Source organism: Lepidochelys kempii, chromosome 11 (genome assembly GCF_965140285.1).
Source record: "Lepidochelys kempii isolate rLepKem1 chromosome 11, rLepKem1.hap1, whole genome shotgun sequence".
Taxonomy (NCBI): domain Eukaryota; kingdom Metazoa; phylum Chordata; order Testudines; family Cheloniidae; genus Lepidochelys; species Lepidochelys kempii.
In genome coordinates this window covers 72782700-72810134 of record NC_136390.1, presented here as the reverse complement: position 1 = coordinate 72810134, position 27435 = coordinate 72782700, and the positions used below count along the sequence as shown (strand labels likewise).

At 49.8% G+C, this 27435-nt stretch overlaps 1 protein-coding gene across 1 annotated transcript in view; it reads left to right on the top strand.

Moving 5' to 3' along the window:
- Positions 1-7260, top strand: part of LOC140895266 (uncharacterized) — a 32228-nt gene extending 24968 nt beyond the window's left edge. The window contains exon 3 of the mRNA XM_073304712.1: positions 6159-7260. Within this exon, the coding sequence (XP_073160813.1) occupies positions 6159-7260 (1102 nt within the window). The remainder of the gene's footprint in view (positions 1-6158) is intronic.
- The last annotated feature ends 20175 nt before the right edge of the window (positions 7261-27435 follow it).

Below are 27435 nucleotides of genomic sequence, written 5' to 3'. Positions count from 1 at the left end.
AGTGGGTGTTTCCATACAAACTGTAACAAGAATGATCAGGTAAGGTGAACTATTACCCTTGAGGGGGGAAACAAACCTAAGCCTTTTGTAGTGATAATCAAAGTGAGCCATTACCAGCAGCTGACAAGAAAGTGTGAGGCTGGGGGGCAATAAACATGGGGAAATATTTTTACGTTGTGTAATGACCCATCGACTTCCAGTCTTTATTCAAGCCTAATTTAATGGTGTCCAGTTTGCAAATTAATTCTAGAATGTACGAAGGTGGGGTAAAAACACAAAACATATATGTGTGAAGGATGTGGTTTACAAGGCAAAGATTGCAGATCCAGAGGAGGCTCTTTAATAATCCTGATTATTATCTCTAATGAGGAATTATATTTATTGTTGTACACAAAAGGGGCTAATTATTTAATTGCTGTTCCTACATGCCATAATCTTCAGACGACATTGGAAAAGCAAAAGTAGTGTGTCTTTTTATTTATGACAGTTATTTGTAATGTCTAGCCGTAAATGTTGGTTGAGGGACAACATGTGTACCACCACAGATTTATTTAGTAATCATACACGTGTGAAATATTTTCTGTGGGGCATGAAGTCCTTTGACTTCATGAGACACTAGGCTGGTAAACTTTAAACTGTGATCCAATGGGGGTGGCATCATGAATATTTGCATTACAGCACACCTAGAGACGCCGACTTACCTCGGGCCCCTTGGTCTACATGCTGAACGGACCAGACTGTCACTTGCAGACTCAGAGCTTACGGTATATATATACCCACAGTACGCATCGTTCTTTCTATTCCCAGAATATAATTGTTACATTTAGTTTAAAAGCTCAAGCTGAAAAAGTGTTAGCAACCATCGCAGTTTCAGCTGCACAAAATGGGGGCCTTCCAGAGTATAGTCGCTTTGAGCTGGTAGGACTTTTCTTGTGGAAGAGAGTGAATGTTGCAGAAGAGCTACCATATAGCTGGGGCGAGAACAATTATAACTGAGTGTAACAGTTAAAAAACAAAGTATGAAAGTCAGTGGAAACTAGCCTGTGAAATATTTATTTTACGAAGTTGGGAACAACATTTGATTATGAGGCAGACCGAGCCCGCTTGCCTTTCTCTTCTTTTTAGCCTCGTTGTTATGGAAATAAAAGAGCAGTATACTTAATCCTTCTGTTTTTCCATAAATCATAACCAAATGGGACGTTTCTTATTTTCTGTAAGTTTACCATGCCCATTCCTATGTTCCTGGGCCTTGTCTCCTTCAGTACATTTTTTTGTCTTGTCCAGCGAAGTCCTAAGTAGGTGAATGAATGAGGTTTCTGCTATTTCATTTGTGGGACTATTCTACATTGTAATAACCCCCAGATTGGGAGCGCTTCTGAGCAGTGAATTTTGAATGCCTGTCTGGAAAACACTTCCCACATTGTGGGCACTACCGTAAACAAATAGTAATCACCAACAATAGCTGTCAGGAAGGTACGGAGATAGCCGAGCTGATACTGAAAACAATACATCTCCACAACTAGGAAGAAAGAGATCCCAAAACCTTCCTCTGAAACCCACCCTCTGCAAAAATTGTTAGCTACATTTAATCATGCCAAGACAGTTGGCTGAGACGTAGAAAATTAAGTTATTTTCATTCACATTGCCAAATACCTCTCTGTGTGATATACTGATTCAGCGGCAATGTGAATGAAAATAACTTAATTTTACTAAGCCTTCATTATCTGTCTCTTTCTTTCCAGCTATACTTTCTCTGCTATTCAGTTAGAAAATGCTCTTGATCTGGTTGTTTATGTGTCTGGAATCTTTGTGAATTCACTATAGCTTTTGTGACGTGCTGAGTTGTGGACTCTAGAGGGCACATTCTCATTTGTAGTAAGGCCCCTTTACACCATTCCGGCAGCGTAATGGGCCCTATAACTGTGTGTGACATATTTCCCCAGGGTGCAACTTGGAATTGGGGTACCGCTGAGCCCTCTTTCCTCCCAATCTCGGCCGCCTCACACTTTGAGGCTATGACCAGCTGCAATCCTCTCCAGCTCTTGCATTTACACAACCCCAAACAAGGAGTGACACCCAGCTGTAGTTACATGCCTGCTTTCGCCAGCCACTCATGAACCAACAATAGTCTCCAGCCAGTTTCCCTCTGCTCCCCAGCCTAGGACCCCAGAGCTGTACAGTCTTGCCCTGGTCAACAGCCTGATTTTTGTAAGTTTGTTACCCAGTCTACCCGTCCCTCAGTGTGTAGAGGACTATTCACGATTCCCTATTCCTGAACACGATTCCCTGTTCCTGACTTACTAAGAAAACTTTTTCTGATCCTGAGCACTCCAATGATTCTGGATCCATAGACAGTGAATGCAGAATGGTAGAAGGAGCGGTGACTGTTGGAGCTTGTCTATGCTGAGCCCCAATTAGCTCAAGGGGGTCATTGTTGACATAAGGCATCCTTGCCTGGGGTTAAACACTGCATTCCCCAGATCCCTCTAGCTGGGGGGGGGGGGGTGAGAAGCCATGGGATTGGGAGTCACAGTTCCCTAATTCAGCACTGGTCCCCAGGTCTGATGTGCTGACTACCACCTATGATCTGCAGGTTAGCTCTGGTCTACACTACAACTTTAGGTCGAATTTAGCAGCGTTAGATCGATTTAACCCCGCAACCATACATACATGAAGCCATTTTTTCTCAAATTAAAGGGCTCGTAAAATCGATTTCTGTACTCCTCCCTGATGAGGGGAGTAGCACTGAAATCGAAATTGCGAGGTCTAATTTGGATTAGTGTGGATACATATCGATGGTATTGGCCTCCGGGAGCTATCCCAGAGTGCTCCACTGTGACTGCTGGGGACAGCACTTTGAACTCAGATGCACTAGCCAGGTACACAGGAAAAGCCCTGGGAAATTTTGAATTTCATTTCCTGTCTGGCCAGCGTGGGCAACTGAGCAGCACGTGACCTTGGAGCCCCCCCAGAATGTTTTTATGGTCCCCCTTCATCTCTGTCCCTGAGTTTATGGCAGATTAGAAGGTTAAAAAAATAGCACTCGCTATGACATATTTTCTGGGCTTATGCAGTTCTCCTGCACTGAGAGGGGGACACACCTTAATGCGTTCATTAGTGGAGGCCAGGAAACAGCTGAACAGCAAAACTATCAGGCCTCACTACCGATCCGGACTGAGCCAGGTCGCTGTGTGAAAGCACTCCGCGCTGTCGGTCTTGGGCGAGGGCATGACTGCTTTGTGAGCAGGAAGGCCACAGAGCTAGACATTGCATTAGGTAACTTCTGTAGTGAGAGAAAACATTCCTCTGCATTTGGCAAAGTCTGTGGCAAAAAAAGAAAGCCTTGTGAGACACCAAACTATTAATACTACATAACAACAGGTTACATAAAGTATAATAGCGAACACATGAGGGATACATTCAAGTCAGATTTCTGTATTGTAGTGGTTATCACGTTCACCAAAACATGTGAAATGCTCCCCGGTTTGAGACTGCGTGGAAACAGGTCCGTATTCCTTTTTTGGACTCCCCCCTGCATTTTAGTCTTAGAACAGACTACACTGTGAAATTTTACTTTGAATTATATAAATTATAAGTTAAATAATACGGAAGCTCTTGCTAAATTAGTTATAGTTCCACGGTCCTTACTATTTCAACTGCTCTGATAAATTAACATTTTTGTTTGGGACGAAGGAAAATTTTCATGAAGACTTTTTTAGGGACTAAATGCTATCTAGGACTCTGAAATAATCTTAACGTGGCCCATAGAGTGCAATCTTTCGTTCTGGATTTGTCATTCCAAATGCTACTTACTACTGTCCAGGCTTCATGAGCCGTGGGAGTAAGGGGCAGGCTGGGGTAGATGCAAACGCGCGGTGCTGATGGCTGGGAGAGTAGCCTGAGGCAGAAGCCTCTAGCTCGCATGATATTCCAGGTAGAATTGAATCTCCATGAGATGAAATTTAAAGAAGCGAATGACCTGGAGTCAGACCCATTCGAGGATAGCTATGTCTGTCCAGGTGCCCCTAATTGACCTCACCAAGGTCTGTCAGGAGCACCCTGGAGATGTATGACGTCTATGAGTCCTACTGCACTGTTTGCTGCGAAGGCAAGGAGCTGCTGCTGTGTCGCAATGCAGTACCAAGTCTGCCAACAGCACCCAGGATACGTAGAGTGACGGTTACCTGAGTGGGCTCCATGCTTGTTGGGGTAAGACCCTGGCTTTCAGGAGCCGGCGGACAGAGTTCCGGACTGGCAGCTCAGCCCACTGCCGCCTGGGGCTCTACCCGCTTTCCCCACTCAGCCTGCTGCCTGCTTGGGGTTCTGATCATCCAGGCAGGCAGCGGGCTGAGCGGGGCCGGCAGATGGGACCCCAGAAAAAAAGCGTGAAACGATTGCTGTTGCTTTCATGGAGGGAGGGGAGCTCCCGACAAGATGTACCCCGAACCACCCACAACAAAGTTTTTGTCCCATCAGGCATTGGGAGCTTAACCCAGAATTCCAATGGGCAGCGGAGACTGCAGGAACTGTGGGATAGCTACCCACAGTGCACCGCTCTGTAAGTCAATGCTAGGTACCGTAGTGGGGACGCACTCCGCCGACTTAACGTGCTTAGTGTGGACATACACAATCAACTGTATAAAATCGAATACTAAAAATCGACTTCTATTAAATTGACCTAATTTCATAGTGTAAACTTGGAGCTATGACTACCGAGGTACTGACCCTACCTTGGAGCTCTTTCAGGGAGCTAATACATGATTGTTTAAGACCTTTTTCTCAAACTAGAAGCCAGCTGTTTATAGGGTGCTGGCTTGTCTTAACTGCATTAGTTAAGACATACCTAAAAATATATGATACATAAAATGAACTGTTTTCCTGATGTTATTTTCCACGTCAATAGTTGTTGCAGTTCCCAGAGAAATGTTATGTGAGGAAAGGCGTTCTGTGGGGTGGTGACTTGAAATTGTGATGAACTTTGAGAATTCCTGGTCCACAACACTGTAGCCTTGTGCGTGACAGTGCAGTTTGCCCCATTAGGCCTACTGATTCTTACACCAAAGTTGTTAGGGTTGCCAGGCGTCCAGTTTTTGACTGAAAAGTCCAGTCAAAAAGGTTGTCTGGTGACTCCAGTTAGCACCATTGGCCGGGCATTTAAGTCTGGTCGATGGTGCAGTGCGGTTACGGCAGGCTCCCTGTCTTCTCTGGCTATGCACGGCTCCTGGACGCGGCCAGCATGTCCCTGTGGCCCCTAGGTGCAGGGCCAATCAAGGAAGCTCTGCGCACTGCTCCCCCGCCCCAAGTGCCAGCTCCACAGACCCCATTAGCTTCAAGATGCATCTTGGAACAGGACTTGCTGGCTGCCTCCGGGAGCCACACAGAGCCAGAGCAGGCAAGGAGCCTGCCTTAGCCTTTCTGTTCCATGGACCGGGAGCCACCTGAGGTAATTGCTGCCTGGAGCCTGCACCCCCTCCCACAGCCTAGCCCCCTGCCCCAGCCCTGAACCAAGTCCTGCACCCAAACTCCCTCCTGGAGCCCGCACCCCCTCCTGCAGCTCAAGCCCCTGCCCCAGCCCTGCGTCCCCTTCTGCACCCTGAATGCCTTATTTCTGGCCCCAACCCTGAGCCAGAGCCCTCCCCCCCCTCCCAGATCTCAACCCCCCGCCTCAGCCCAGTGAAAGTGAGTGAGAGTGGGGGAGAGCAAGCGATGGAGGGAGGGGGACGGAGTGAGTGGGGGTTGGCTCTCCTCTAGGCCTTTTCCAGACTCACATTATCTGATTCTTCCTCACTGGAAGTCCAATATCCTGGACAGCTTCCTATCAGTCTACTGCTGACGGAATCTTATCTTCTAGTGCTTCAGTCTGTCTGGTAGTTGTCCCTCCCCTCTGAGCTGCAGCCTTCTTATCCTCCAGCTGTTGCTGGCCCAGAAATTAGCTACAGCTGAGGAGATAGCCAGCCAACCTGATAACTCCTGCATGGCCGTCATAGAACAGGTTCTACGCATCCCTGACAGAGGTGTAATAGTTTTATCTTAGCAAAGGTAATGGAAGCCAAGTGGAAGCCTGTAACATTGAAATATGTGTTTTCCTTCCTATATTATGCCCAATACACTACATATAGTTGTAAAATATGCTTACATTTTTTATTCCTCTTGTACAGATACACTAGAGTACATGCAAGGAGGCAGAAGATGCATGTCCACTACTTAATCTGGATTTGGATTAACTTCTCCTTTGGTGACTCTGAATTTCTTTACCTATGTCAGAAAATCTACCTTTGCAAAGAAGGGGCCAAGTTTGTGAACTGCTCTGGAGTCAATGTGACTGACAACTTCATCTTCCCGCCTGAGACCAAGCACTTGGATTTGTCCATCAGTAACCTGTATTCTGTTCCAAGCAAAGCTCTGAGATCCCTGTGGAAGTTACAAGTGCTACTTCTGAGTGGGAACTACATCACCAAAGTCGGAGAGAGTGCATTTAGCTCTCTAGAGAGACTCCAGAAGCTTGATATCCATAGAAATGAGATAACAGTGCTTGGAAATAGTTTTTCCACAGGGCTCAGTTCTCTCAGAGAGCTGAATTTGTCCTATAATAGGCTCCAGAAACTATATTACAGGAACTTCCAGCATTTTGAGAATCTTCAAACGCTCAACTTCCAAAATAACAATATCTCCTCCATAGAAATAGGAGCATTCCGGAGTCTGACCCGCTTGAGGCAGCTTCATCTTCAAAACAATCACCTCTTGAACCTCCACAATGGGGTCTTATCCATGCTGCAGCATTTAGAGGTTCTGAACTTGGAGGGCAACAGGATAAAGCTCATTGCTCCTGGGGTCTTTACCTCCTTGAATCACCTTACGGTACTTAACTTGGTGCGCAATGAAATTGAACATATCCGATTCAAAACCTTCCTAACAATGCAGACCCCTGGGACACACATCTTGCTCTCCTACAACTCCTGGTTCTGCAACTGTGATCTGCAGAGAGTCTTTACAAAGCTGCACAGTGTCAAGTGGCTGATCTTGGATGACTATGAAAACATGACATGCATGGAGCCGCAAGTCCTGAGAAACCTGTCCCTGTCATCGGTTGACACCCAGCTCTGTATTGCAGAGACTGTGACGGTTCTCATCATTACCTTCACAGTGTTCACTACTGTGGTGGCAGCCATTGTGATGGCTGAGAGGAACAGGAAGAAAAGGACAGGCAAGCACTGGAGTGAAGACAGTGACATCTCTTATGAATCACAAGACTGCATTTAGAGACTAATAAATTTATTTGTGAATAAGCTTTCGTGGGCTAAAACCCACTTCATCGGATACATGCAGTGGAAAATACAGTAGGAAGATATATACTGTGGCAGAGCTCCAACCTTTTCCCCGTGGGTCTCGCGCTTCCAAGTGGTTTATGCTAGCTTCAGAGGCTCACTGCAACCCGCCACGTAGCCCTTCTCTCTCTACGGCCAGGAGTACAGTCTACTGAGCCCTTTTCATCATAAGCCAGCAAGGAGATTGGTGAGAGAACGCCCACCGTCTCTGTTGGTCCTATGGCCTCATAGCAAAACAGTTTAGCGTCCTGTCCTGACACGGGCCAGTTTTCCCCTCCCAGGAGGTGTTTCTGCATTGGCGGGTTGGGGGAACCCGGGCCCGCCCTCTACTCCGGATTCTGGCCCAGGGACCTAATGGTAGCAGCTGTTGGCAGCCAACCTTTCACTGCCAGAGTTGCTACATTTCCCTGGGCCACTTCCCCACAGCTGTCCTGTTTCTCCCTTCTTCACCCTTACGAATACTTGAGAGTGTCTTCATTAACCAGCCCTTCAGATGCACTTCCTCTCCCCTGGTTCCCCTCTGCCTGACTGGAGTGAGCCCTTTTATAGTATCAGAAGGGTCTTAATTAGAGTCAGGTGTTCACATTAACTTAATGTCCTTACCTGACTCTTTAAAGGCTAATTGGGGTCAGGTGTTCTCAATAGCCTGGAGCAGGCCCTGCTCTGGTCAGTCAGGGAACAGAAACCTGTTAATTTACTGGCCCATGGACCTGCCTTCGGCTCCTCTGCTGAACCCGACTGCCTGGAGGGTGGAGGGAGACTGCTGCTGCTGGGCCTTGGGCTCTTGCTGCTCCTGCTCCCCTGGGTGGGTGACCACCGGTGCCGCGCGGCTGGGACCCGAGCCCCACGGGCTGTCCCTCGTAGGCGTGGGGCAACCAATCTCCTTCCCGGGCAGGGAACCCACTGAAGATGCTGCCTTCACTACTACGCCAGCCGTGGTGCTGGAGCCCAGAGTCACAGAGGGCACCCTTCCCAGCCCCCAGCTCCCTGAGCCCGATCGAGGGCGGCCTTATCCTAGGGGCCTGGCTATTGGGGCCGAGGATCCTGCCTTTTCCCCTCTCCCTGATTCTGCACCCAACCCCTGCCTTGCCCCTACTCTTGGTCCCTGCCCTGCCCCTGATGTCAACCCTGTCCCTGTCCCCTCCACCTCCCTTGATATCATTGCTGCACCTGGGGCCGTCATCTCCTCGCTCCTAGAGGATAGCCCCCAGGGAGCGGCCTCTGTATTTCCCAGTCCCGACTCACCAGGGGCTGCTATCTTCCCTCCGCGGCCCCCAATTCAGCCGGAGTTTGAAGGGGGGGCCTGCGTGGTGCCAGCCCATTGGGCGCCACGTCGGGGGTCCGCCCCTTGCCTGCCCGTTTCGGTGGGCCACAGGGCTGTGTCAGTGGTCCCTCCAGAGGCAAGCCAGGGGCTAATGACCCCGGCCCCCCATACGCTGCGAGAGGAGCTGCGGGAATTCCTTGAGGACATCCGTGGCTCCCGTAACAAGGTGCAGCTCGGTCTCCAGCGATGGGGGGACTTCCATCAAATCCTCTGGACCGCGAGGGCCCTCATGGGGGAGGGTAAAAGGACCGGCAGGCCGCCGCGGCCTACCAGTGGGTCCACCTCTTCTGTGACTCCTTATTCACCTACGGGGTAGGTCACGGATTGTTGCGCGGCCTGTTGGGAACCACAAGCGTCCCTGCCGGTGAGCATCCCCCCCAGCCCTCATGGCACCTCTCACCATCGCAACGTTGAACACCTGGGCCTGTAGGATGGGTCTCCGCTGGTGCCAGGTGCTCTCCTTCCTTCGGGCGGGGGGTACTCTGCAGTTATCCTACAGGAGACCCATACGGATCCGGCCGCCGAAGATAGCTGGAGGCTGGAATGGGGGGACAGGGTCTACTTTAGCCATCTCACAGTTCGTACGGCTGGAGTGGTGACCCTGTTCTCCCCCGACCTATGGCCCGAGGTGCTGGAGGTCGCCGAGGCTGTTGCAGGCCACCTGCTGCACCTCCGGGTCCGTATGGAGGGGCTTGTGTTCAATCTTGTCAACGTCTATGCCCCGACATTGGGCCCGGAGCGGCTGCATTTCTTTCAGCAGGCGTCCGCCTTCCTCAGCACCTTGGATCCTCGCGAATGCCTGGTCCTGGGCGAGGACTTTAATACTACCCTCGAGGAGTGGGACCGCTCGAGGACCGAGCAGTGCCCGGCCGCCACGGATGTCCTCTGGGAGATAGTCTAACACCACTGCCTGGTGGACGTCTGGCATGACCACCACCCAGACAACATCTCGACGTTCACCTTTGTCTGGGTGGAGGCCCATCAGTCACGCCACTGCCGGTTGGACCGCATCCACTTATCATGTTTCCACATTTTAGGGGCCCACTGCTCCAGCATCCGGCCGGCCCCGTTCTCTGATCATCATTTAGCCACCGTGATGGTCTCTCTCTGCACAGAGAGGCCGGGGCCGGCCTATTGGCATTTTAACAACAGCTTGTTGGAGGATGTGGGCTTTCTGGTGACCTTCCGGGAGTTCTGGCTGGCCTGGCAAGGGCAGCGGCGTGCCTTTCCCTTGGCGCGGCGGTGGTGGTACCTGGGGAAAGTGCGCGCCTGGCTCTTCTGCAGTGACTACACCCGGGGCGCCCACCGACAGAGGGATGCAGCGATAGAGCTGTTGGAACGGGAGGTCTTAGAGCTGGAGAGGCGTCTGGCCACCAGCTCCAAGGATTCATCCCACTGCGGGGCGTGCCGGGAGAAGAGGGAGGAGCTCCAGGCCCGGGGTGCCTTTGTTCGATCCCGCATCTGCCTCCTTCAGGAGATGGATTGCGGCTCCCATTTCTTCTATGCCCTGGAGAAAGAGGGGGGCCAAGAAGCATGTCACCTGCCTCCTCGCAGGGGACGGCACCTCCCCTCACGGATCCAGCGGAGATGTGCGGGAGGGCCAGGGCCTTCTACACAGGCCTTTTCTTCCCAAATCCAACCGATCCTAATGCTTGCAAAGTGCTCTGGGACGAACTCCCAACGGTCAGTGCGGGTGACCGAGACCGGCTAGAGCTGCCTCTCACTTTGGCCAAGTTCTCGGAAGCCCTCCGCCGCATGCCCACCAATAAATCTCCGGGTATGGACGGGTTGACCATGGAGCCTCATGGAACATGGACCTCATGTTCTGGGACATCCTCAGCCCAGACCTAGTCACCGTCTGGGCCGAGTCTCTGCAGAGACTCTGCAGAGTGGGGTCCTCCCTGTTTCATGCAGGCGAGCTGTGCTCACCTTATTGCCAAAGAAGGGGGACCTCCGCGATTTATGAAATTGGTGTCCTGTCTCGCTCCTCAGCACGGACTACAAGGTCATAGTGAAATCCATCTCGCTGCGCCTGGGGTCCTTGCTGGCGGACGTGATCCACCCAGACCAGACCTACACCGTCCTGGGCCGCACCATCTTCAACAACCTGTATCTGGGCCGGGACCTCTTGGAACTTGGGTGTAGGGATGGGCTGTCATTCACTTTCCTGTCACTGGATCAGGAGAAGGCATTCGACAGGGTGGATCACGGGTATCTCCTGAGCACTCTGCGAGCGTTTGGCTTTGGACCCAAGTTTGTGGGTTTTCTCCAGGTGCTGTATGGCTCAACCGGACCCTGACCGAAACGATCAGCTTCAGGCAAGGAGTACAGCAAGGGTGCCCCCGCTCAGGCCAGCTGTACGCTCTGGCGATCGAGCTCTGTCTCCTCCGCAAGGGGTTGACGGGGTTGGCACTGTGGGATCCGGAGCTGCGGCTGGTCCTATCAGCTTACACCGACAGTGTGCTCCTCGTGGTCCAGGACCCGGGTGATTTGGCGTGGGTGGAGGCTTGCCAGGCCGTTTACTCGGCAGCCTCCTCCACCCGGGTCAACTGGGTCAATCGCTGCCTAGTGCAAGGGTGGGCAAACATTTGGCCTGAGGGCCACATTGGGGTTGCGAAACTTTATGGAGGGCCGGGTAAGGAAGACTGTGCCCCCCCGCAACCGCCTGGACTCTGCCCCCTATCCATCACTTCCTGCCCCCTGAATGCCCCCCTCAGAACTCCCGACCCATCGAACCCTCCACCCCCCACCCCATTCCTGGTCCCCTGACCGCCCCCTCCTGGGAGCCCTGCCCCTAACCCGCCCCCCGCAGGATCTCACCCCCTATCGAACCCCCTTGCTCCCCGTCCCCTGACCGCATCACCCTGAACCCCTGCCCCATCCAACCGCCCCTTGTCCCCGGACCCAATGTACGTCCTCAATATAGCAGAGAAGGAGAGCTAACAACTGATGACATCAAGACGGCTGATGTGTTTGATGCCTATTTTGCTTGCCTTCTTTAAAGAGTTAATAGTCACAAGAATGATAAAAGATTTTAAAAACCTCTCCTGTGAGAAGACATTAAAAAAACTGAGCATGTTTGAGCTTGAGAAAAGAAGACTGAGGGGAGGCCTGATAGTCTAAAAATAAGTTCAGGGCTGTGTTAAGGAGGGCAGGGATCAATTGTTATCCATGTCAACTGAAGGTAGCACAAGAAAAAAAGGGCTTAATCTGCAGCAAGGCAGATTTAGGTTGGATATTAGCAAAAAGAAAGGAGTACTTGAAGTGAGCTGTAGGTCATGAAAGCTCATGCTCAAATAAATTGGTTAGTCTCTAAGGTGCCACAAGTACTCCTTTTCTTTTTGCGAATACAGACTAACACGGCTGCTACTCTGAAACCTGTTGGATAGTAGGCAAACTTTCTAACTAGAATGGTAGTTAATCGCCGGACTAGGCTTCCAAGCGGGGTTATCGAATGCCCCTCATTGGAGGCTTTTTAGAACAGGTTGGAAAAACACCTGTCAGGGATGTTCTAGGTTTACTTGCTCCTGCTGCAGCGCAGGGAGCTGGACTTGTTGACTTCTCAGTCCCTATATTTGTATGATATTTATAAGAAGAAAGCATGGCACTATAGAGCCAGTTTTTCAAACAAGCTCCAGGCCAGGTCTACCCTCCCACTAGAACCTCTGGCAAGCCAAAGTCTTCACACAGAGACAGGCCCAGGCTGTCAGACAGCTCCCCACAGGAGCAGCCTGTCTCCTTTCTTCCTCAGCCTACCTCCGTTGCTGGGCCTTCCTCCTCTAATGTCCACTGGGGATTATAACCAGGGCAGGTGGGGCAGGCACCCAGGGTGCAAAGCTGTGGGGGCAGAAAACTGTGGTCATGTTGGTGTCCCCCCAATTTCTGCATTCCATTTAGCACAGAGGATTCACACTGTGGGGTAAGCCCCACTAGGGGTGCACTCCCCACAGTTTGAAAACTGTCACCTCCTGCCAGGAACCCGTGCGTAAGTAGCTGCTGGGAGCCACTCGCAGTAGTGGCCCCTGACCCCCCAACTCCATCCCTGGCAGAAGCCACAGGATGGCAGGGTAAGTCCCCACATCCAACCCCATTGTCCGGCAGAAGCACGGGGCGGGAGGGGTGGGAGAAGGCCCAGAGCCCCATCCGCTACAGAAACGCAGAGGGGTGTGGGGCAGCCTCAGCACCTGGATCCCCTCTGCAGCCCTGAGACTGGAGGAGCTCTCACTCCCTACTGTGAAATCCTAACAAGAACAACAAGTTTGCAGAATAGACTAAAGAAGAAAATAATCCAAAAAAAGTAGGAGAAGACATGTTTTGTTTAGAATATGCGGTTAAAAAACAATAAGAGAATAGTGAGACTACAAGATTTGAAAGAACAGTGCACAATAGTTCCCTGAAGGTATATTTTCGATCATAGACTGACAACAACAAATAGATTCCTTCATCTTACAATATGTTCCAGAATAATTTTCAGTCTAAAAAATACCTCAAAGGTGACTAAAAAATGACTTTGCTGCAATTACACTAGTTTGCAGCCACTATATTTTGCATGATTGAATCTTTCTCTAATGGTTGTAAATTCCCCTAAAACTGAATAATATTGTATTGTTTTATTTGACATGAGGATGATAAATGCATGTTAACAAACTAAAAATAACTTACAATGTTCTCAGAAGATACAGTTTACAAACGATTTATCTTTTTGTGTTTGTAACCGTCACTGATCAGTAAAATTAACGCTGAGACATGAACAGGGAAAAGCTGGCCCTGGCATACACTGTCTTGCAGGTTTAGCTTCAATCCATAGTAAAATAATGTAAAAAATGAGAGAAAATTCGCCAAACCCTGAAAGGCAATGACGACCATAAGGTATAACTAGCACAGGTTTCTAAAGAGCAAATCTCACCAGGCAAGCTTATTTTATATTTGTAATAGAATTAAAAATTGGAGGTGACTATAAGAGACGTCATAAATCTATCTAAGCTACTTTTATTGCCTTCCTATTATTACAGTATTATAGTATTTAAGCATCACAGTTGGGCCCGGGTGCACAAATATCCTTCCTTGCCCCAGGTGGTAAAATGCCTGTTACGGCTTCTGATGTCAATCACCCTGTCCAGGTATAGCAAGGTGGAGCTAACTGAACAGGGGTGACGGGCCGCATGTCTTCTGGCCCTGAAAGGGGAAGGATGCCCTCTTACAGGATCCATAGCTCACCTTTGAACAACTCACTGTTCTCACCTTTTTATATAGTCACTTCACTTTATTGGATGTGTGTTCTGGGACTCCGTTTAATTTTAACTTATATGGTACTATGAGTAAAGTTGTGTAGAAGCTTGGAAACCCCTATCCTACTTGAATATATTGCATCTCAACTTATTATTTTTACATTGTAGGTTTAGACAGTCTCTCAATTCAAGTCATTATAAGGTCATTGCAAGGAAAAATCCCTGTTAGCTTCAGCACTAATACTAAAGGATAAATATGGATTTAGTCATAACAAAAAATCCAGCACCTGGAAATAAGACTCCCTTTCGGCTTTTCAGCATAGAGAGCTTTATGTAACACCTTAAGACATTGTAATTTAAATGTTGATTTATTTCACGCTTAGCTTTTAGCCATAGAATTTTCAATCTGTGTAACCTAAACTGAACCTCATTTCCCTTAGTTTAAATGAGCCACAGCTGTGTTGCTATAGCATAGATTATCAGTGACTAAACTCCCGTTCCTTCATATTGTAATAATTGAAATGGAAGTAGAACAAACGGATGTACTCCTAAATAGCTATTAGGCATTTAATCATATTTTCTATTTTGTGTAAACCATGGGCTGCTTTTCCTCATATTGCTTATTTTGGGGATGGGGAGTCTTTTACTTTGTTGAGAGCTTTGCAAAGAGTCAAGATTATTACTAACTGGCCCTCTGGAACATTCTCCCAACATGCTCTTGGCCTACTAACACCCTGGCATTTCAATCCAGGAGCCCCGATAGGTTCTGTCAATGCAAGTCAATCACAATCTAAAGTGGCTGCTGCTCTTCCAGTGACTGATTGCCACACAACTCTCCCAATGCAGTACAGTCCTGATTTTCAGTGCTCCCTATTAGTCCAGCTTTTTCTCTTCAGAAAGTGCTTTCAACAGACTATAGACCCGATCTGTAGCAACCCATCCTACTCCACTCCCATGTCACTACACTGCTCTGCCAATGTAGTTCAGTCTCGTCCCCTGCATTTTCTGCTACTCCAGTTCACTTTTGCTTCCCCTACTAATTCTTCCCGGTTTGTGTGCAGCAGGTTAAGAAGAGCTCCGCTCCTAGTTGGTTCCTCCAGCACTTGCACCAGGAAATTGTCCCCTACAGTTTCCAAAAACTTCCTGGATTGTCTGTACACCGCTATATTGCTCTCCCAGCAGATATCAGGATGATTGAAGTCGCCCATGAGAACCAGGGCGTGTGATCTAGTAGCTTCTGCGAGTTGCCGGAAGAAAGCCTCGTCCACCTCATCCCCCTGGTCCGGTGGTCTATAGCAGACTCCCACCACGACATCACCCTTGTTGCTCAGGCTTCTAAACTTAATCCAGAGACTCTCAGGTTTTTCTGCCATTTCATACTTGAGCTCTGAGCAGTCATACTGCTCCCTTACGTACAGTGCAACTCCCCCACCTTTTCTGGCCCCCCTGTCCTTCCTGAACAGTTTATACCAATCCATGACAGTACTCCTATCATGTGCGTTATCCCACCAAGTCTCTGTTATTCCAATCACATCATAATTCCCTGACTTTGCCAGGACCTCCAGTTCTCCCTGCTTGTTTCCCAGGCTTTGTGCATTTGTGTATAGGCACTTGAGATAACCCGCTGATCGCCCCTCGTTCTCAGTATGAGGCAGGAGCCGTCCCCTCTCACATGCTCCTGCTCGTGCTTCCTCCCGGTATCCCGCTTCCCCACTTACCTCAGGGCTTTGGTCTCCTTCCCCCGGTAAACCTAGTTTAAAGCCCTCCTCACTAGGTTAGCCAGCCTGCTCGCAAAGATGCTCTTCCCCATCTTCGTAAGATGGAGCAGGTCTCTGCCTAGCACTCCTTCTTGGAACACCATCCCATGGTTGAAGACTCCAAAGCCTTCTCTCCGGCATCACCTGCGTAGCCATTCATTGACTTCCACGATTCGACAATCCCTACCCCGGCCTTTTCCTTCCACGGGGGGATGGACGAGAACACCACCTGGGCCTCATACTCCTTTATCCTCCATCCCAGAGCCACGTAGTCCGCAGTGATCCGCTCAAGGTCATTCTCGGCGGTATCAAGAATGCCTGTAGAAGTCCGTATGTGTTCATTGTTTATTATGTTTATTTATGTTTATTACGTTTTATTATGTATTATGTTTTAAAGCACTGCTGTCAGCATTCTGCATCTGACTGGCCATTGCATGCAGAGTGTAATAAATTAAAACAGTGTTTAATTGTATAGTAGCGTAATAGTAGGCATTTGGATATGCATATAGGCTATTAGAATTTGTTTGTATTCGAATATATACTTGTTACGTTAAAAAGGTTTTTGGTTTATTCTTTTATATGCATTAGACTTATTACGTTAATTTATTTAATACAAAATATTCCCTATTTTGTTTTCAAAGAAATTACTGCCTGTGTGTTAATCCTTTGAATGGACGGCTGTATCCATGTTCTCCCAAGGGGTAACAGAGCTAGTCTGTTATGGGGAGTCCTCTGCAGGTCAGAGACAAACTCCCTGGTAAAAGTCAGGGCTTGATGAGTCTCGGCAGACTCTCCGTCACATCGCGAATCTTAGCCTGTATGGTAGAATATAGAATTATTCTTTATTCCTCATGACAGCAGTAAAACAAAATCGACACAAATATAGTGCTGCTCCAAAACTTTGAATTGCTGAGCTACAGCAGGACCTGGGGACAGATCCTGCAACCCTCATGGGTTCAATAGGATTAAGTGTCTGAGTAAGGACTCCTTGCTGTGTAAAGGTTTCAGGATCAAACCTTAGGCTCCTGCTGATAGGTTTCTGCATGCTCCCAAGAATAAAGTAAAGGAAGGCGAGAACCCAGGCAGATGGAGTGGGAGATAGACCCATATCAAACTAGTGCAGAGAAGCTGAGAGATGGTGGTAGGCGCTGTTGAGCATGATTTCAGGCGTCTAATCTGAGACGTATGTGCAATTATTTGTAAAATACACAACAATAAAAACGAATAACCCCTGCTGCACCTCTTCTCCACAACGCCTCCTGCTGTTACCCCAAAATTCAGCCATACGGCACCCCACAAGGGCCTTCCTATCCTAATACCGAATTGTACACAGTTTCGTTATGTAACAGGAGGTGGCCTGCCCTAGAGGAATTGCCTGACTTTTACCTGTCCCCGCCCCCGGGGAAATGACCCCCCCTTGGGTCTGCCAGCTGGGCAGGGCGCAGGAGAGGAGCTGCTGGGAGACATGGAGGGAAAGGAGCCGAAGTGAAGGGAGGGGGCAATTGTATGGGCCACAGGGTAGGGACATCAGACTGGGGGTGGTGCAAGTTGGTACCGAGGGCCAGAGCCTGATCCCGGTGGGAGTGGCAGGGTTCAGCATTTGGCCCCATCTTTATAGGGAACCAAGCCCAGAGCCTAAAGACTGTAGGGGGTCACATGATTCCTGTGATGGACCCCCCTGGATACTCCACCCCTGGAAGGAGCCCTGCTCTTCCATTGGGCCACAGATGCAGCAAAGGACTCGATCACTGCACTGCCACCAATGGGAATGGAAGGAAACAGGCACCAAACCTGGAATGACAAGTTGGACCCATGTCTCTCTGTCCCCGAGGGCTGAGCATCCAAGAGGCCAGAGAGCTGTGGAGCCAGAACAGGCCCCAGGAGTGCTGGCTCCTGACCGACGTGAACACAGCCAAGGTGGGGCAGCTGAGGGCACTTAGCCAGGGAATTGTATGAGCTCAGCACAGGAGCTCCCTGCAGCAGCTGCATCCTAGATCCAGGACGGAGTCTGCTACTTATTCCCAACTTGTGTAGTTCCTCCTTCAGCTCTGGAGGGAGGCTGGTACGGAGGGGCCCAGGTTGCAGTCTCGCTAACGGCTGAGGTTTGTGTGGTGCATGGGTTCACTGCTGCTAGGTAGGCGTAAAAAGAATCCCTGGGAGGGTGAGTTAATGCAGGATCGTATCTCTAGGGTCTTGAGGGTGCCATTACTGCTCCATAGGCTGGGTTGGCCTTAGGGGTGGGCAATGTGGGCAACTGCCCAGGGAACCTGGTTGTGGCGGGGCAGGGGGAGACGCCATAGGTGTGTGCTGCCGGCAGGCAGGGGAGACCACCGGACCAGGGGGATGAGGTGGACGAGGCACAATGAGTGACAGCAGTGAGTACTGCATAGAGGCAGAGTTGGGGGACATGGGACCATTGCCCCCCTAAAGTCACAGCGGCAATACATGGGGGGACACCCAGATTTCTCCCTGCTTCCTGCCTGTGGAGGACTAGTCAGTGATGGGAGAGGTGAGGGTTAAAGACGCAGAGAACCAAGTGCTCTGCGCATCCCCAGGTCACTTTCCCCACCTGGGCTGTGCTGCTCTCCCCTTATGCAGCTAACCTGGAGAAACTGACCTGGCTGTACAGGAGTGCCCGGAATTGCTGCTTGCTCCTCCCCTCCCAGCCCCCTCGAGGGGCACGGAGGAATGTTCGACGGCAGCTGAGCAGCAACGCCGGGTGCTCGGGGTGTCAGTTCACTTTCCCCACGTGGGCACAGAATGGGGTGCAGAAGGGATTGGTGGAGAAGGGGCCCCAGGAAGGGTTTGGGAGACGGGGCGCAGTGATTCAGAGCATTTTTCCGGTGCTCTCTCTAAGCTGAAAACGCTGTTCAGCACTAGGTGCTGTCCAGTATCAGTGTCGCTGATCTGTCACCATGAGCTGATGCAGGGAGAGATCGAGAGTTGGGCCTATGTAAATGAGTGAAATTGGAGTGGTGACAGTGAAATAGCATGATAAGGTGCTTATAAATGTGTAATATGTTTGGTAATTAGAAGATGTTAATAGTTAATATAATTTTATGCGGTTAGAGTTAGGGAAAACAAAATGATGGCTGTAAGGAATCAGAGCTGTGAAAACCAAAATGGAGGCCTTAGAATGGTTTGACCAATGGCAATCGGGTAGACTGGGGTGAAATAAAGATCACTCCAACACCTGAAGGGAGGGGTCAGTCAGGTGGAACACAGGTCTTCAAGTAGATCCAGCTCTAAAGGCGCAGGTTTTCAACCGGGTCCAGATTCTAAAAGGCTTGAAGCTGATTAGTGGGTTAACTATATACATAAGGCAGAGAGCTGACAGGCTTCAGACTGTCCATGTCACACAAGTGGAGGGCTCTGGAGTGAGTGAGAAGAACAGCAGAGGAAACGTTGGAAGAGAAGATTAAGAAGACGAAGAAGAAGAATATCTAAACGAGCTAAAACACTTGAAGAAGCAAAGCTGATACCAGCTGCAGGAGGCCGAACAGAAAGACCTAGACAGAGCAAAGGGAAAGAAGCCATCAGAGAAAGTAAGCATGATGATTTTAGTAGAAGACTGCAATTGAAACAGGTATTTGTATCAGACTTCGTAAAGCTGAATCACAGAATAACAGAGTTGGAAGGGTCCTCTGGAGGCCATCTAGTCCAACCCCCTGCCCACAGCAGGACCAATCCCAACTAAATCATCCCAGCCAGGATGTCAAGCTTGACCTTAAAAACTTCTAAGGAAGGGGATTCCACCACCTCCCTAGGTTACGCATTCCAGTGTTTCACCACCCTCCTAGTGAAAAAGTTTTTCCTAATAGCCAACCTAAATCTCCCCCACTGCAACTTGAGACCATTACTCCTTGTTCTGTCATCTGCTACCACTGAGAACAGTCTAGATCCATCCTCTTTGGATCCACCGCTCAGGTAGTTGAAAGCAGCTATCAAATCCCCAGTCATTCTTCTCTTCCATACACTAAACAATCCTAGTTCCCTCAGCCTCTCCTCATAAGTCATGTGTTCCAGACCCCTTATCATTTTTGTTGCCCTTCGCTGGACTCTCTCCAATTTCTCCACATCCTTCTTGTAGAGTGGGGCCCAAAACTGGACACAGTACTCCAGATGAGGCCTCACCAGTGTCGAATAGAAGGGAACGATCATGTCCCTCGATCTGCTGGCAATGCCCCTATTTATACATCCCAAAGTGCCATTGGCCTTCTTGGCAACAAGGGCACACTGCTGACTCATATCCAGCTTCTCGTCCACTGTCACCCCTAGGTCCTTCTCTGCAGAACTGCTGCCTAGCCAATCGTTCCCTAATCTGTAGCGGTGCATTGGGTTCTTCCGTCCTAAGTGCAGGACTCTGCGCTTGTCCTTGTTGAACCTCATCGGATTTCTTTGGGCCCAATCCTCCAATTTGTCTCGGTCCCTCTATATCCTATCCCTACCCCCCAGCGTATCTACCTCTCCTCCCAGTTTAGTGTCATCTGCAAACTTGCTGAGGGTGCAATCCACACCATCCTCCAGATCATTTATGAAGATATTGAACAAAACCGGCCCCAGGACCGACCCTTGGGGCACTCCCCTAGATACCGGCTGCCAACTAGACATGGAGCCATTGATCACTACCCGTTGAGTCCGACAATCTAGCCAACTTTCTACCCACCTTGTAGTGCATCCATCCAGCCCATACTTCTTTAACTTGCTGACAAGGATACTGTGGGAGACCGTGTCAAAAGCTTTGCTAAAGTCGAGGAACAACATGGCCACTGCTTTCCCTTCATCCACAGAACCAGTTATCGCATCATACGAGGCAATAAGCTTAGTCAGGCAAGACTTTTCCTCGGTGAAGCCATGCTGACTGTTCCTGAACACGTTCTTCTCGTCTAAGTGCTTGAGAATTGATTCCTTGAGGACGTGCTCCATGATTTTTCCGGGGACTGAGGTGAGGCTGACTGGCCTGTAGTTCCCAGGATCCTCCTTCTTCCCTTTTTTAACGATTGGCACTACATTAGCCTTTTTCCAGTCTTCTGGGATTTCCCCCGATCGCCATGAATTTTCAAAGATAATGGCCAATGGCTCTGCAATCACATCCGCCAATTCCTTTAGCACTCTCGGATGGAACGCACGCGGCCCCATGGACTTGTGCACGTCCAGCTTCTCTAAATAGTCTCGAACCAGGTCTTTCTCCAGCGGGCTGTTCGCCTCCTCCCCATGCTCTGCTGCCCAGTGCAGTAGTCTGGGAGCTGACCTTGTTCGTGAAGACAGAGGCAAAAAAGCATTGAGTACATTAGCTTTTTCCACATCCCCTGTCACTAGGTTGCCTCCCTCATTCAGTAAGCTGCCTACACTTTCCTTGGCTTTCTTCTTATTGCCAACATACCTGAAGAAACCCTTCTTGTTACGCTTAAGATCCCTCGCTAGCTGCAACTCCAGGTGTGATTTAGCCTTCCTGATTTCATTCCTACATGCCCAGGCAATATTTATATACTCATCCCTGCTCATATGTCCAATCTTCCACTTCTTGTAAGCTTCTTTTTTGTGTTTAAGATCAGCAAGGCTTTCACTGTTAAGCCAAAGCTGGTCGCCTGCCATATTTACTATTCTTTCTACACATCGGGATGGTTTGTCCCTGTAACCTCCATAAGGATTCTTTAAAATACAGCCAGCTCTCCTGGACTCCTTTCCCCCTCATGTTATTCTCCCAGGGGATCTTGCCCATCAGTTCCAGGAGGGAGTCAAAGTCTGCTTTTCTGAAGTCCAGGGTCCGTATTCTGCTGCTTTCCTTTCTTCCTTGTGTCAGGATCCTGAACTCGACCATCTCATGGTCACTGCCTCCCAGGTTCCCATCCACTTTTGCTTCCCCTACTAATTCTTCCCGGTTTGTGTGCAGCAGGTTAAGAAGAGCTCCGCTCCTAGTTGGTTCCTCCAGCACTTGCACCAGGAAATTGTCCCCTACAGTTTCCAAAAACTTCCTGGATTGTCTGTGCACCGCTATATTGCTCTCCCAGCAGATATCAGGATGATTGAAGTCGCCCATGAGAACCAGGGCGTGTGATCTAGTAGCTTCTGCGAGTTGCCGGAAGAAAGCCTCGTCCACCTCATCCCCCTGGTCCGGTGGTCTATAGCAGACTCCCACCACGACATCACCCTTGTTGCTCAGGCTTCTAAACTTAATCCAGAGACTCTCAGGTTTTTCTGCCGTTTCATACTTGAGCTCTGAGCAGTCATCCTGCTCCCTTACGTACAGTGCAACTCCCCCACCTTTTCTGGCCCCCCCGTCCTTCCTGAACAGTTTATACCAATCCATGACAGTACTCCTATCATGTGCGTTATCCCACCAAGTCTCTGTTATTCCAATCACATCATAATTCCCTGACTTTGCCAGGACCTCCAGTTCTCCCTGCTTGTTTCCCAGGCTTTGTGCATTTGTGTATAGGCACTTGAGATAACTCGCTGATCGCCCCTCGTTCTCAGTATGAGGCAGGAGCCCTCCCCTCTCACACGCTCCTGCTCGTGCTTCCTCCCGGTATCCCGCTTCCCCACTTACCTCAGGGCTTTGGTCTCCTTCCCCCGGTAAACCTAGTTTAAAGCCCTCCTCACTAGGTTAGCCAGCCTGCTCGCAAAGATGCTCTTCCCCCTCTTCGTAAGATGGAGCAGGTCTCTGCCTAGCACTCCTTCTTGGAACACCATCCCATGGTTGAAGACTCCAAAGCCTTCTCTCCGGCATCACCTGCGTTGCCATTCATTGACTTCCACGAGTCGACAATCCCTACCCCGGCCTTTTCCTTCCACGGGGGGATGGACGAGAACACCACTTGCGCCTCATACTCCTTTATCCTCCATCCCAGAGCCACGTAGTCCGCAGTGATCCGCTCAAGGTCATTCTTGGCGGTATCATTGGTGCCCAGGTGAAGAAGCAGGAAGGGGTAGCGATCCGAGGGCTTGATGAGTCTCGGCAGTCTCTCCGTCACATCGCGAATCCTAGCCCCTGGCAAGCAGCAGACTTCTCGGTTTTCCCAGCCAGGGCGACAGATAGATGACTCAGTCCCCCTGAGGAGAGATCCCCCGACCACCACCACCCGCCTCCTTCTCCTGGGAGTGGTGGTTGTGGAACCCCCAACCTTAGGACAGTGCATCTCATGCCTTTCAACTGGTGGAGTCTCCTTCTGCTCCCTTCCCCCAGACATAGCATCAGGGCCACTCCCCGCAATGGTACCTGTGGCGAGAACATGAAAACGGTTACTTACCAAAATCTGCGTTGCTGGTACATGGACGTTTCCCCTTCTTCTTCTTCTGGAGGTCACCTGTTGCCAAATTTCTTCACCGTCCTCCTGTCCCCACTGCGCAGCCTGCTCTGAATCTTCAGAACCTTGTGCCTGTAGAAGTCCGTATGTGTTCATTGTTTATTATGTTTTATTATGTATTATGTTTTAAAGCACTGCTGTCAGCATTCTGCATCTGACTGGCCATTGCATGCAGAGTGTAATAAATTAAAACAGTGTTTAATTGTATAGTAGCGTAATAGTAGGCATTTGGATATGCATATAGGCTGTTAGAATTTGTTTGTATACGAATATATACTTGTTACGTTAAAAAGGTTTTTGGTTTATTCTTTTAGTATATGCATTAGACTTATTACGTTAATTTATTTAATACAAAATATTCCCTATTTTGTTTTCAAAGAAATTACTGCCTGTGTGTTAATCCTTTGAATGGACGGCTGTATCCATGTTCTCCCAAGGGGTAACAGAGCTAGTCTGTTATGGGGAGTCCTCTGCAGGTCAGAGACAATCTCCCTGGTAAAAGTCAGGGCTTGATGAGTCTCGGCAGACTCTCCGTCACATCGCGAATCTTAGCCTGTATGGTAGAATATGGAATTATTCTTTATTCCTCATGACAGCAGTAAAACAAAATCGACACAAATATAGTGCTGCTCCAAAACTTTGAATTGCTGAGCTACAGCAGGACCTGGGGACAGATCCTGCAACCCTCATGGGTTCAATAGGATTAAGTGTCTGAGTAAGGACTCCTTGCTGTGTAAAGGTTTCAGGATCAAACCTTAGGCTCCTGCTGATAGGTTTCTGCATGCTCCCAAGAATAAAGTAAAGGAAGGCGAGAACCCAGGCAGATGGAGTGGGAGATAGACCCATATCAAACTAGTGCAGAGAAGCTGAGAGATGGTGGTAGGCGCTGTTGAGCATGATTTCAGGCGTCTAATCTGAGACGTATGTGCAATTATTTGTAAAATACACAACAATAAAAACGAATAACCCCTGCTGCACCTCTTCTCCACAACGCCTCCTGCTGTTACCCCAAAATTCAGCCATACGGCACCCCACAAGGGCCTTCCTATCCTAATACCGAATTGTACACAGTTTCGTTATGTAACAGGAGGTGGCCTGCCCTAGAGGAATTGCCTGACTTTTACCTGTCCCCGCCCCCGGGGAAATGACCCCCCTTGGGTCTGCCAGCTGGGCAGGGCGCAGGAGAGGAGCTGCTGGGAGACATGGAGGGAAAGGAGCCGAAGTGAAGGGAGGGGGCAGTAGTATGGGCCACAGGGTAGGGACATCAGACTGGGGGTGGTGCAAGTTGGTACCGAGGGCCAGAGCCTGATCCCGGTGGGAGTGGCAGGGTTCAGCATTTGGCCCCATCTTTATAGGGAACCAAGCCCAGAGCCTAAAGACTGTAGGGGGTCACATGATTCCTGTGATGGACCCCCCTGGATACTCCACCCCTGGAAGGAGCCCTGCTCTTCCATTGGGCCACAGATGCAGCAAAGGACTCGATCACTGCACTGCCACCAATGGGAATGGAAGGAAACAGGCACCAAACCTGGAATGACAAGTTGGACCCATGTCTCTCTGTCCCCGAGGGCTGAGCATCCAAGAGGCCAGAGAGCTGTGGAGCCAGAACAGGCCCCAGGAGTGCTGGCTCCTGACCGACGTGAACACAGCCAAGGTGGGGCAGCTGAGGGCACTTAGCCAGGGAATTGTATGAGCTCAGCACAGGAGCTCCCTGCAGCAGCTGCATCCTAGATCCAGGACGGAGTCTGCTACTTATTCCCAACTTGTGTAGTTCCTCCTTCAGCTCTGGAGGGAGGCTGGTACGGAGGGGCCCAGGTTGCAGTCTCGCTAACGGCTGAGGTTTGTGTGGTGCATGGGTTCACTGCTGCTAGGTAGGCGTAAAAAGAATCCCTGGGAGGGTGAGTTAATGCAGGATCGTATCTCTAGGGTCTTGAGGGTGCCATTACTGCTCCATAGGCTGGGTTGGCCTTAGGGGTGGGCAATGTGGGCAACTGCCCAGGGAACCTGGTTGTGGCGGGGCAGGGGGAGACGCCATAGGTGTGTGCTGCCGGCAGGCAGGGGAGACCACCGGACCAGGGGGATGAGGTGGACGAGGCACAATGAGTGACAGCAGTGAGTACTGCATAGAGGCAGAGTTGGGGGACATGGGACCATTGCCCCCCTAAAGTCACAGCGGCAATACATGGGGGGACACCCAGATTTCTCCCTGCTTCCTGCCTGTGGAGGACTAGTCAGTGACGGGAGAGGTGAGGGTTAAAGACGCAGAGAACCAAGTGCTCTGCGCATCCCCAGGTCACTTTCCCCACCTGGGCTGTGCTGCTCTCCCCTTATGCAGCTAACCTGGAGAAACTGACCTGGCTGTACAGGAGTGCCCGGAATTGCTGCTTGCTCCTCCCCTCCCAGCCCCCTCGAGGGGCACGGAGGAATGTTCGACGGCAGCTGAGCAGCAACGCCGGGTGCTCGGGGTGTCAGTTCACTTTCCCCACGTGGGCACAGAATGGGGTGCAGAAGGGATTGGTGGAGAAGGGGCCCCAGGAAGGGTTTGGGAGACGGGGCGCAGTGATTCAGAGCATTTTTCCGGTGCTCTCTCTAAGCTGAAAACGCTGTTCAGCACTAGGTGCTGTCCAGTATCAGTGTCGCTGATCTGTCACCATGAGCTGATGCAGGGAGAGATCGAGAGTTGGGCCTATGTAAATGAGTGAAATTGGAGTGGTGACAGTGAAATAGCATGATAAGGTGCTTATAAATGTGTAATATGTTTGGTAATTAGAAGATGTTAATAGTTAATATAATTTTATGCGGTTAGAGTTAGGGAAAACAAAATGATGGCTGTAAGGAATCAGAGCTGTGAAAACCAAAATGGAGGCCTTAGAATGGTTTGACCAATGGCAATCGGGTAGACTGGGGTGAAATAAAGATCACTCCAACACCTGAAGGGAGGGGTCAGTCAGGTGGAACACAGGTCTTCAAGTAGATCCAGCTCTAAAGGCGCAGGTTTTCAACCGGGTCCAGATTCTAAAAGGCTTGAAGCTGATTAGTGGGTTAACTATATACATAAGGCAGAGAGCTGACAGGCTTCAGACTGTCCATGTCACACAAGTGGAGGGCTCTGGAGTGAGTGAGAAGAACAGCAGAGGAAACGTTGGAAGAGAAGATTAAGAAGACGAAGAAGAAGAATATCTAAACGAGCTAAAACACTTGAAGAAGCAAAGCTGATACCAGCTGCAGGAGGCCGAACAGAAAGACCTAGACAGAGCAAAGGGAAAGAAGCCATCAGAGAAAGTAAGCATGATGATTTTAGTAGAAGACTGCAATTGAAACAGGTATTTGTATCAGACTTCGTAAAGCTGAATCACAGAATAACAGAGTTGGAAGGGTCCTCTGGAGGCCATCTAGTCCAACCCCCTGCCCACAGCAGGACCAATCCCAACTAAATCATCCCAGCCAGGATGTCAAGCTTGACCTTAAAAACTTCTAAGGAAGGGGATTCCACCACCTCCCTAGGTTACGCATTCCAGTGTTTCACCACCCTCCTAGTGAAAAAGTTTTTCCTAATAGCCAACCTAAATCTCCCCCACTGCAACTTGAGACCATTACTCCTTGTTCTGTCATCTGCTACCACTGAGAACAGTCTAGATCCATCCTCTTTGGATCCACCGCTCAGGTAGTTGAAAGCAGCTATCAAATCCCCAGTCATTCTTCTCTTCCATACACTAAACAATCCTAGTTCCCTCAGCCTCTCCTCATAAGTCATGTGTTCCAGACCCCTTATCATTTTTGTTGCCCTTCGCTGGACTCTCTCCAATTTCTCCACATCCTTCTTGTAGAGTGGGGCCCAAAACTGGACACAGTACTCCAGATGAGGCCTCACCAGTGTCGAATAGAAGGGAACGATCATGTCCCTCGATCTGCTGGCAATGCCCCTATTTATACATCCCAAAGTGCCATTGGCCTTCTTGGCAACAAGGGCACACTGCTGACTCATATCCAGCTTCTCGTCCACTGTCACCCCTAGGTCCTTCTCTGCAGAACTGCTGCCTAGCCAATCGTTCCCTAATCTGTAGCGGTGCATTGGGTTCTTCCGTCCTAAGTGCAGGACTCTGCGCTTGTCCTTGTTGAACCTCATCGGATTTCTTTGGGCCCAATCCTCCAATTTGTCTCGGTCCCTCTATATCCTATCCCTACCCCCCAGCGTATCTACCTCTCCTCCCAGTTTAGTGTCATCTGCAAACTTGCTGAGGGTGCAATCCACACCATCCTCCAGATCATTTATGAAGATATTGAACAAAACCGGCCCCAGGACCGACCCTTGGGGCACTCCCCTAGATACCGGCTGCCAACTAGACATGGAGCCATTGATCACTACCCGTTGAGTCCGACAATCTAGCCAACTTTCTACCCACCTTGTAGTGCATCCATCCAGCCCATACTTCTTTAACTTGCTGACAAGGATACTGTGGGAGACCGTGTCAAAAGCTTTGCTAAAGTCGAGGA